We start from the raw sequence: 12624 nt of genomic DNA, 5'->3' as shown, positions 1-12624 counted from the left end.
TTCTTTTGTCAATGCTCTTTCTTTTTTTAAAATAAAAGAGCAAGTATAGATGAAAAGTAAATAGTCACATTAAAACTAAAAACGAACTGAAATTATTCTGTATATGAGGGGGCTTCGAAATCCTTACTTTTTACGCTGAGGTATAATAATGCTTTGCAGATAGCATTCTTGAATCTGAAAAATAAATCCAGTATTGCCTTTCAAAACAATAATTGTTTTAGCATTTGTTCTTCAAGTCGTAACTGAGATAACAGGACTATGATGACCGGTCTTGAAAGCCAGCTTTCTATTTCCATTGGATTCCTTGTTCGATTTCCTTGTGTCTGTTCAACGCCAGGCAAAAGTGGAAGAAGAAAGGGTTACCAACTACGTTAAAACTAAATTTATCAAGTATGTGACTTATCCTGATATACATTAATTTTTCAGGGAGTCATATTTTCACTTGCCTATTGTCAAAAGCGCCAATTGATTTGCTCGACATCAGATGATCGAAGCATACGAACATGGAAAGTGGATTTCTCTATGTGTGATTCTTCATTCAAGTGGGAAGATGCAACTATTGTGCCCCATCTTGTGTTGCATGGTCATTCAGCTCGAGTTTGGAGGTCGCTTCTACTGGAGGACGTCATCGTTAGTGCGGGAGAGGTAATGCTTCATTAGCTATTTCAATTGGTTTGGTATCATTTAAGACAACATGAGACGCAATGTCCTATTTTGTTAAAATTGAAGCTTTTTATTCCATTTTTGTAGTTCGGCTGTCCTGCGCAAAAATCTAGTACCTCGATTTTTCAAGCTTTAGAGAAAAAAAGAGCAAAATAATGGTTTTTACATTTTTTTGAACGAGATAAAGAGACAAAAATAAAGACTTTCGTGAGTTGGTTTTTCGAAGTCCGTTTTATTCCTGTCCTTGCCAACCCGTTTTCTGTTGGACATTGAAACTATATTTTGCGACTGTAGTATGTTCGTTCTCGGTTTTGGATGTCCGCTGTATGCTGGTGCTCTGAAAACGTCGTTGGCACCATTCCGAAAATTCCAGAATGGGGCTGGTTCAGTCGTTACCAATGAAGTGTCCTATGGACAAGACTGACACGAAGACACACATCATGGTCCGATTATCTTAATGTTTGCACGCCAAGAACAGAGGGTTTGAAGGACAGCTTTAATTGACATTGCATTTTGATCTGAAATGATCTTCCCGGGGAAGGTATCTCTAAAAGTTTCTATGTTGACTGTTTCAAAAGAAGGTTCAACAGTCATCTAAAACATCAATAAAGGACTTGCGGCAAATCAGATTTTTAACTGTACCTGGTACCACGAATTTAGGACAAAAAACTTTATGACTGTGCCATCGGACTCGCCGTGTCGAGATTTGGGGATTTCCATGCCTATCTAAAATATTTTGGCCTGACAATGATTTTACTTACATGTGTGAAGTGTTCTGGGTTGTTACGGGGGGATTTTAAAGAGAGAAGAAGAGACGGGTAGCTTTTAATTGGACGATAATCACCGGGCAATAGGAAGGGTAATAGTTGTGTATGAATACCTAGTTGTATCTCAGAAACTGTAGAAGATAGATAATATTCTGACTACACCATTGGACTTGCCATGTCCAGATTGGGAAGGTTCATCCCTAACTCAAATATTTTTCCCAAGGTACTAAGTTTTGGCAGAGAGCAGCCGAATTTTATATGGCATTTGAATTGAATTGGGTTTGTTTATGAACTCTTGTAAACATAAAAAAAACTAAAGAGAGACAGAAAAAAAGAAGTAAGTCACGGTAGTGGAAACAAAACAACTACGGCGAATTTATTACTGGTTTGCAGAATATCTCCTCTGCCTTTCACCCCGGTTTGCCAATGATCGTCCTTGTCGGCCAACTCAAACGAAAAGCAGGTCGTCTCCGAATGGGGTGGAAGATATTGCAGGGAAAGACTTAAGGGAAATAAGAACTTTTTGGGAGGGTGTAAAGAGGGAGGCTTTGAGTATATTGGGATGGAGGAGGAATCCAGTTCAATTCAACTGCCATATAAGATTTGGCTGCCCTCTGCCAGAATTTAGAATCTTGGTAAAAATACTTGAGTTAGGGATGAGCTTCCCCAATCTAGACAGGGCGAGTTTGGCGGGAGCGGCCTTTTTTTAAAGTATCAATGGAACTATTTGGTAACATTTGCACCTTGACTAGGGATGAACTTTCCCAATCTGGACATGGCGAGTCTAGTGGCGTAGTCAGAATATTACCAATCGGAGGACCCTTAAGGTTTTCAAACATAACAACCAATAAAATTCTTGATTTGGCGGGGGTCTGGTAGGTTTGTTTGAAGAATCAAGGGAACTATTAGGTAACGTCTTCACCTTGACTAGTGAATCCTGAAGGTTTTTCCCTACACTCTTAAGTTTTCTAAACATGCTTCCGTTACAAAAACCCACCCTGTTACGTAACCACCGAAGAAATCATGATTTGGTGGGGTCTCGTAGGCTTTTTTAAAGAATCAAATAAACTATTAGGTAACGTGTGCATCCTGACTTGCGGATCCTGAAGGCTTTTCCCTACATCCTTAGGTTTTTAAATATGCTTGGTTTAGATAACCCACCTTATTACGTAACCACCAAAGAAATCATGATTTGGTGGGGTCTCGTAGGTTTTTTCTTAGCCCTCTTAGGTTTTTTTTTAACACTCTTTATTATTTAACAAGCGAACATAACATGCAAAAGTAAACATTTCCTATGACGTAAAATGCACCTGCTTGCTGTCGTCGGAATTAGTGGATAGGGATGTCTTTAAAAGTAGGGATAGGGATGCTATAAATCCAAAAAGGCCTCACTACTGACCTGCTAACAAACTAATCTTACCTCCGCTTCGTTTAAATCTGAGATGTAAACACACACTAAGAAGGAAACACAGAGATATAAAGTATAATAAAAGTTCAACGCTCATCATGTAAGATTGAGAGCCTTTGCAGAGGAGAAACCCACTCCAGTTGCCTTTTTAGGAATGTTCACACAAGCAGTTTTAGCTTAAGATGGATTCGGAGTGACAATGTTGGCTAATAATAGGTAATCTAAGTTAACATACAATGATGGAAAATGTCGACTTACAAAGTAAATGAATACGCTGGAGTGAAGTAAATACACAGTTCTAATCTTGTTCTAGGCCATCAAAGATTCTAAAAACATATAAAACTTTACTAGGTTTGATTTGATATAATTTGCACTACACTTCGAAGATATCATTCTTAAGAAATCCGTGATTTGACTGGCAAGGTTTTCCCTCAGAATCCTTGCAGCTTATAACATCAACAGTACGTCGCTATTTATACATGAGTAAAAGTTTAGCACGAAACACAAGCTTCTCATAATGATCACTTTTAAACTTCCTGAACTTTTAAGAAAAAAGGCATTGGTGCATAAAACGTTATGTAATCGACACTCTCCTTTACCTATAAAGTTTTTGGAAGGGAAAAACTATATATAGATCAAATCAACTTATCGTATGCGAAAATTGAAACTGAAAATAACGAATGTGAAAAGAAAAAGAAATACGGAATGACATTTTTTCAATGATACAAAATAGTACAATTATAGGCATTAAGGGAATTTCAGTTTATCTGTTCGATTTCTCATTTATCATTAGCCCTTTATTTGAAGATAGATATAAAATAAAGTTATCTTTGCCCGCCTTCAAACATGCAAAAAGAAGTGGAGTAAGGGAAAAGAAAAGAAAGAACCCACAAACAACTGAGGAAAAGTCAACTTCTAAACAATACAATATGCAGAATTAATCTGTAAATTATGCTAAATGGTATAAACTGAAACAAGCGATTTATATTCGTATTAAACACGTAACAAAATCAATTACTTAAAAAATTTGTATAATAAACGTACAAAAATGTAAATTGATTAAGAAGTGTTTATAAATGTAGAAAAGTATAGCAGATTAAATGGCAACGGGCAGTTTCACGCCATAAAAAATTATATTTCCCTAGCTTACGCTTATTTAAACGAAGTTCTTTTATACTTACGCTTTCTCTTCAACATAACTCTTTAGTTGTGAAATCTAAATAAATTGTTGTTTAAAACGGGAATATTCTTAAAGCAGGGGTGTAACCACAGGCGAAAAATCTGTAAGTAGTATCCCCCCTCTGGATTCTGTGAGAGCCCCACCCCGATGTGCCATTGAAGTAACAAACCCCTCGTATAGTCCCTTTGGATACGGCAAGAATCCTGTCCCAGCGTGCTATTGGAGGCATCGGGTCTGTCAAAGATCCGGTGTTACGTAATCATTTCTGGTTGATAAGAAATTTCTGGAACCACTTTTATCTGAGTTGTGTTTGCAAGAACGTTATTCAATAATTGAAGTGAGTTCGGTATGACATGTCTAATATACGAAGTTTTGATATGGATTATAATATACAATTGGTAGACATATTTTGTACTATATTGGTATTGATCCGATTATTGATTATTGATTATCAATAATTGATTATGACTACAACCGGCCAGGTATCATTATTGTAATTTAATTGCCCTGAGCACATCTGTTTTTCATTACCGGGCTTGCGGATGTGTTTGGGTCCCTACATTCTTATCCAGGACCCAATGCTTCCCACCAGGGCCCGTGTCCCCCTTCAAGACCCCAAGTCCCCCTTCAGGGCTCCAATGCCCCTTCAACTTCTCGCCCCCCTCACCCCAATTTTTTTAACTTTGATGTTTTTTCAAATTTTTTTCAACACAGTTTTTTGGGACTTCGAATTATTTTGAAACATATAATTTTTGGGCTTAGAATTTTCTGGGGACTTAAATTATTTTGAGATTCCGAAAATTTCCTAATATGTTTTCGAGAATTTCAAGAATGATGCGTTATCCAGTATTGCGTAATTATTCATGTTGTCAGTGAAACAATCGAATACATCCTGTGACAGCCCTCACATATGATCTTTTGAGACACAAATACTGCTGCAGCCACTACTCCTATGTATTATTGGAGTTGCTAACACCGTTTTTGACATCATTCCAAGAATATGCATCCTGGTTTCTGAGAATTTTCTGGCATGTTTCCGAGAATTTCAAGAATGATGGATTATATGGTACTGCGCAATCATTCATGTTGTCTGTGAAACAATACAATGCCTGTGACAACCCTCACATCTTGTCTTCTATGACAACAACTAAGTCAACAACATTTTTACCTTCCAAACAGTTTTCCATTGATATTATAAAATTTATATTTTTTTGAGACTTAGAATTATTTTTTTTTGGGGACTTGAAATCTTTTGGGGACTTTGGGGGAATTATTTTAGGACAATGATGCATAATCTGGTGTTGCGTGATTACTCATGTTGCCAGTGAAACAATACAATTCATCCTTTGACAGTTCTCACATCTGGTCATTTGAGACACGGCTGGTGTGGGAACCCTTACTCTGATGTACTATTGGAGTTGTCAGCACCTTTCAAGAATGATGCAGCACCTTCCGAAAATTTCATGAATGAATTATTCATGTTGTCAGTGAAACAGTATAATACATCATGTGACAACCCTCACATATGGTCTTTTGAGACACAGATACTCTGGCAGCTCATACTACGATGTACTGTTGGAGTTGCTAACACCTTTTTTTGACATCACTCTACTAAATAATTCGAAGTTCCCAAAAATTCCAAATCCAAAAAAATTTAATAATTTTAAGTCCCAAAAACCCAGAAATCTCATAGAACACTGTTTTGAAGGCTAAAATGTTGCTGACTCGGTCGTTATCTCAGAAGACCAGAAGTGAGGGCTGTCAGATGATGTATTGTATTGTTTCACTGACAACATGAATGATTTTGCAATACCAGATAAAGCATTATTATTGTAGTTCTCGGAAACATGCTAAGAAATTCTCGAAAATCAAGATTCTAATTCTTTGAATTATGTCAAGAAAGGTTGTAGCAACTTATATTGGAGTCTGGGCTGCAACAGTATCTGTGTCTCAAAAGATAAGATGTGAGAGATGTCACAGGATGTATTTTATTGTTTCACTAACAATATGAATGCTTACGCACTACCAGATAACGCATCATTCTTGAAATTCTTAGAAACTACTGCTATTACTAACAACTCACCACAGCGACAAGCCGCCTGATACCAACACAGCTACGCACGCTCCTCCTCCATCCCAATCTATTCAAAGCCTCACTCTTTTCACATTCCCAGGATATTTCCTTTCATTCTTTCTTTATGACATCCTCCCATCCCAGACGAGGATGATCTGCTTTCCGTTTAGCTCTAGACTCTCGAATACATAACAGGAAATTTTCTGAATCCCAAAAGAATTCTGATAAAAATTCTGAAAAATCCCAAAAAAATTCTGAGTCCAAAAATTACATGTTCCAGAATATTTCTTCCCAAGAAAATTCTAAGTCCCCAAAAAATAAGTTGAAAAAATTTAAAAGTAAAAAAAAGCTGGGGGAGGGGGCATTGGGTCCTGGATGAGACTGTGGGGACTCAAACTCATGCGCAAGCCCGGTACTGGAAAACCCATTTGCTCAGGGCTATTACATTACAATAATGATAACTGGCCGGTTGTAGTCACAATCCATTATCAATAATCAGTAATAGGCTCGATATCATTATTGCACCAACAGATCTCTATCCACTGTATATTAGAATCCTTGTCAAAACTTCGTTTATTATACATCCTTTCACTTCCAACTCACTTCAATTATTGAATATCATACTTTGCAAGCGTAACTCAGATAATAATGGTTCCAGAAAATTCCTTATCAACCAAAAACCATAAATAATATATAAAGGAAAGCAATCCCCACTATAGCTAATATTAATGCCTAAATTAGTGATAGTATATTCGAAGTTAGAATTCCGTAACCATATAGTGTAATGATAAACCGTCGAATAGATAGATATATAGACAGTTGTATTAAAAGCCAAAGCGTTATATTACGAATACCAAACAAGGAAATAGGATACAAGTATATTGGTCAAATATGAATAACGGTTGGACTATATAATGAAAAAACCAATCATAAAAGCTATTAAAAAATGTAAATAATTATTTATTTGACAGACAAGTACGAGTTCAGTATTTTTCGTGATGACGATGATAATCGTTGCTTGACCGCCATGATTATAGGATGTAAAACAAACTGGAGAGCAGGGGAGTTTATGGTTAATTAAATTCTCACATAACAGATGAATTTAAGATTCGAGGTTAGGTGGGAAACGCCTGGTCCTGTTGTTACTAGCAATAGTAGTAGTACTACTACTACTATTAACAACTAACAACTCACCGCAACACCAAGCTGCCTGAGGCCAACACAGCTAAGCATGATCCTCCTCCATCCCATTTTATTCAAAGACTCCCTCTTTACACCCCTCCGAGAAGTTCCCATTTCTATTAAATCTTTCTTTATGACATCTTCCCTCCCCAACCGCAAATGACCTGCCTTTTGTTTAACCCCAGATGGTTGGCCGAAAATGGTTATCTTCGGCAATGTGTCTTCCTTCACCCGCAGAACGTGCCCTAGCCATCTCAATTTTTCTCTCATTATAGCCTTAGAAAACAGGATTGAACCACACTTATTGTACAGCCTACTGTTTGAAATATGGTCAGCAAACCGCGTACCCAGAAAAATACGTAGACCATTTCTCTGGAAAACATCCGAGCGCCCATGCTTCGGAGCTACATTTGACCGCTCAACACTGTAGCTTCCAGTATTCTAATCTTGGTTTGCAGACTAATCTTTCTATTCTTCCAAACTTTTTTTTTAACTTTTAAAAAAACATCCTGAGTCTTGGCTATTCTGTATTCTAACATGTTCACTGCTCCCACTGCCTTTACCAATGTTGCTACCAAGGTAAGTGAAGCTGTCCATGTGATCATGCTTTGTGTTACCAAACGTTACGTTTTCATCTTTGCTTATTCCTAGCCTAAGTGACTTGGTTTTCTTAACATTAATTTATAAACCTATTCTAGCACCCTGAACTCGCAAAACCTCCAAAAATTCATTCGCAAACCCTCTAGCACTAACAGGTAATGACTATAAGAGTAGGGTTTACGAGAAGTGTAAATAAAGTTGGAAAATGATCGTTTGCCTTTTTTCAACTTACAAGTTAACAGCAGTGTTTCTCCCAGGGTAAATAACGAATTTTGTGTATCGGGGGGTGCCGCTTTTTCAGTTCCTCTGAACCTACTCTTGCATGGCTTTTTTTTCGTTCTCGAAGTAGCATGAAGTTCTTTTCTATCAAACATCAGGTATAGGATAGGTCACTAGGCATTGGTCCTGTTTATCTAGCTTGTATGTATATATTTAGGTATAAATAAAAATGTTCTATTCTAGAAAAAATTCCACTATCAAATAATTTAATTCTGCTCTGAAATATTCTACTATGTACTTCAATACCTGTTGTCAACTATCTTCTGTCTTACCTCTCGTATACTTTGTAATAATTCTGCTATTTAATTATACTGTCAAGTAATTCTACTAGTAAATATTGCACTGCTAAATGCCAAAAAAATTGTAGAATATCAAATATTCCACGGGTTGTCGTTAAAAGCAACTATTTATGGGTGAACCCTGACGGGTGAAGGCAGTGGGCGCAGTGAACATGTTAGAATACAGAATAGCCAAGACTCAGGATGTTTTTTTCACAGTTAAAAAAAAGTTTGGAAGAATAGAAAGATTAGTCTACAAACCAAGATTAGAATACTGGAAGCTACAGTGTTGACAGTGGTCAAATGTAGCTCAGAAGCATGGGCGCTCCAAAAAACAAATGAGGATTTGCTAGATGTTTTCCAGAGAAATGGTCTACGTATTTTTGTGGCAATTTCATTTTCATCATATACCATAATACCATATTGACCAATCATTTCAATTCAATTCAATTCAATTTATTCAAAAAGAAAAGAAAATACATAACAACAATAATAATAAAGATCCTAGAAGCGAACTTGTTAAGGACCAAAACAACAAAAAATTGTAAATGAAAAAGAGAGAGAAAAAAAAGAAAAGAGAAAACAAGGGTAATTAAAGCAAATTGAACAAACATTTAGAGAAATATGATATCAAGATTTTAGTAAATTGTTATATAGCGTCCGAAAACTTGTGGATAGCTCGACACTGGAGGGTATTAAATTCCATTGAATTATAGATTTATAAATTGGGGATCGCTGGGCGGAACTAGAGATACACCTGGGGACAATGAAGGAACGGTTGGATGAACGGAGACAGTGACCTTCAGAATTATTACTATTAAAATAAGATAATAAGTGGGGAGGAAGATTTTTATGGTAAGCGGAGTATGCAAGGGATAGATTTAACTTTTTGATGATTTGTTCAAAAGGGATAATACCAAAATCGGAGTACAAGTCCTTGGTGGGATATAGTCGTGGCAATCGAAAAACTGCTTTGACGGCACGGTTTTGAGCAGATTTTAATTTATTGGTAAATGAAGGATAAGTATTGCCCCATACAGATCCGCAGTATGAGATATATGGGTAAATAAAAGAATAATAAAGGGTGACAAGGATATCGGGAGGAAGAAAATAATTCACACGATTAATTATACTTACCTGTCGCAAAATTATGGCTCTGATATAGGACACATGTGTTGCAAATGATAGGCAGGAGTCTATGTGGACACCAAGAAACTTGGCAACTTCGACCTGCGGGAGGAGATTGGTAGAATATTTTAGGCCAAGTGCTGGCTGATCTTCATTTTTTTTGTAAGGGGTTTGAAATAATACCACCTGACTTTTCTTGCTGTTAATGGTCATGCAGTTAATGAGACACCACTCCTGTACTCTATTCAGAAGGGTTTGAGTAGAGGTGACGACGGATGGTAAATTAGGACCGGTGATGAAAAAGTTGCTATCGTCAGCAAAAAGTACTGGGTGCACTGATGGGCCCAGGTCCGTAATCAAATCATTAATATAAAGGAGGAAAAGTATTGGACCAAGAACAGAGCCCTGTGGGACGCCCCTCCGGACAGGTAGGGGATGTGAAGTCACCCCGCCCAGTCTCACACTCTGTACTCTACCAGAGAGATAAGAGCCGAACCATGAGAAAGGAACTCCGCGAATCCCTAGGTTATTGAGTTTACTTAATAAAACACTGTGATCAACCATGTCAAAGGCCTTTGAAAAATCCAGAAATAAGCCCAATACAGTATTTTTAAGGTCAAGTTGGGAACGTATAAACTGTGTGGCGTCTATTAGTGCATGAGCAGTTGAAAATTTGGCACGGAAGCCATATTGATGAGGAGAAATCAACGAATCTGATGAATGATTCCCAAATACAAAGGGAGAAAGACGTCGGAATATAATTCTCTCGGGCACCTTAGATATAACTGGGAGAAGTGAGATTGGACGATAATTGCTTATCTCAGACGGATCGCCTTTTTTATGAATCGGGATAACAATTGCTGATTTAAATATTTCTGGGAAGACTCCATTGGTCATAGACAGGTTTACTATGTGCACGATGGGTTCACAAACATAGGAAGATTCGGTCCTAAGAAGCTTATTACTTATGCCAAAGAAGTCAGGTGTACTACTATTAGAGAGAGATTCGATAACTTGAAGCACCTCTTTGCGATCAGTTGGAGGGAAAAACATGGATCTGGGATTCTTGCTAGGGTGTACTGACTGTGAGAAGGAACAGGAGTTAGCATTTGGAATATTAGTGAAATAATTATTAAAAGCATCCGGTACTAAAATTGGGTCAATTAATCTGCCACTGATGTCCCTAAGGTTAATAGGAACAGATCTTGAATTCCTTTTTTTTGAAAGGATTTCATTTATTGTAGACCAAATTTTTTGCAAGTTCCCTTTGCAGTGAGAGATTTTTGAATAATAATAATTTTTCTTTGCTTCCCGGATGAGTTTGGTATATATGTTTTTGTATTTTTTATAATCAGTCAGGTCAATAACGCTACTGGTTTTGCAAGCTAACTTATATAGGTCATTTTTTCGGTATGAAGAGATTATCAGGCTATTTGACATCCAGGGGCGTATATGGGTAGTTTTTCGGTTTGATTTACGAACTGGAAAGGTTGAACTAATAAGATCACTCAATCCCTGTGTAAAACTACTTGTGGCTGAATTAACATCCTGACAATCCAAAGTCTTGGACCAGTCGAAGGATTTCAAACAATCCGTGAACCGGTTCATATTCACAGTATTATATATTCTATTAGACGTAGGGGTATTAGTTCTACGGGGTTGAGTAGCTGATAGGGAGGGTAAGGAAAGATAGATTGGAAAGTGATCTGACAGGTCAGAAAATATTATTTTGGAGGACAGGTGGTTTCCCAGGGAAGTGGATACAAAAATGTTATCAATTAAAGTAGCGGTAGACCTCATGGGATCAACTCTAGTAGGAAAAAGGATTGTGAGAAGAAGACCACTTGAGGTAAATGTTTCAAAGAAGGTATCACTATCATTGTTATTGCTAACATTTAATAAATTACAATTGAAGTCCCCAAAAACTATTGGCTTCTTTTGTGGTAAATTAATAAAACTAGAAAAATCATCAAACTGATTACAAAAGAAAGGTGTCGGAAATGAGGGTGGTTTATAAAATAACGAAAAAATAAAAGAATTCTCGTCTACACTTATGTCGACGATTATTGAATAAATGCATCTATTATTTATAGGTTGTGAGAACAAGAATTCACAATCTAATAGTCTGGTGAATTTTAGACTTGATCGGATGTAAAGAGAAATGCCACCAGAGGACTTGGTTAATTTTCTTTCAATATGAATAGCTTGAAAGCCAGTGAGGGAAAATTCATTAGTATCATCAATTTCTGAAAGCCACGTCTCCGTTATTCCAATTACGTCGAAAGGGCAGTAACCATTTGTTAAAATTAAATCTTTAAAATTAGCCCACTTATCTCGTATGCTTCTGATATTAAAGCAAATTACATTAAGTTTGGTCTCTTCCATTAGCTTAGGTTTCAAATTTTTCACAAAATCAAAAGTGTCGAGATATTTACAGTTAATTTGGTTTAAAGGGCTATCGGGGCTAGCTAAGGTGTTGGTGGACAGATTATTTTGGTCATCGTAATAATTAAAAACAACATTATTGCACAGTGACAAATTATTAAGAAACGTAAAATCTTGTAAAGTACTTGTACTTGTGTTTGTTTGACTGTTCATTTCTTAAGCAGTAGTTTCTGTGCTTCTGGACATTTATACGAATAACAGGGGTGGTCGGAGGAGCCACAGAGAGCACATTTCATGACAAGTTGACACGGGTTTTCTTTGGAGTTCTGGTGGTCACCAGCGCATTTAGAGCATCTCAGGGAAGCTTTACAGTTATTTGCAGCATGGCCGTAGCACTGGCATTTGTAGCACTGGGTAGGCAAAAACTTGTACTCAGTTATAGGTAGACGCTCGTAACCAATAACAAGGGGATTCTCAGTGGCATAGTTTAGGTGGTCACGTGACTCAAACTTTAATCGAAAAGACCTCGTACTTCCTAACTGAACAACTTCTATACAGTTATTAGCGAGATCGCATAGGTCACTTTTAGATGTTCCGTCAGGCACTCGGCGTACTATACCGAAAAAGGCAGGACTCTTCACTTTAGCGTTAATGGATTGGTCTGCTTTGCTTAATGCATC

General features: G+C 37.1%; 1 protein-coding gene across 5 annotated transcripts in view; it reads left to right on the top strand.

Annotated features, from left to right (window-relative positions):
• LOC136027021 (tRNA (34-2'-O)-methyltransferase regulator WDR6-like) overlaps positions 1-12624 on the top strand; it is a 102915-nt gene that overhangs the window by 30455 nt on the left and 59836 nt on the right. For all 5 annotated transcript variants that reach the window (XM_065703927.1, XM_065703930.1, XM_065703931.1 and 2 more), the window contains one exon: positions 427-645. In XM_065703927.1, coding sequence (XP_065559999.1) covers positions 427-645 — 219 coding nt within the window. The remainder of the gene's footprint in view (positions 1-426; positions 646-12624) is intronic.

The sequence above is a fragment of the Artemia franciscana genome, chromosome 5 (assembly GCF_032884065.1).
Source record: "Artemia franciscana chromosome 5, ASM3288406v1, whole genome shotgun sequence".
In the NCBI taxonomy this organism is placed as follows: Eukaryota; Metazoa; Arthropoda; class Branchiopoda; order Anostraca; family Artemiidae; genus Artemia; species Artemia franciscana.
This window is presented reverse-complemented; position numbering and strand designations above follow the sequence as displayed.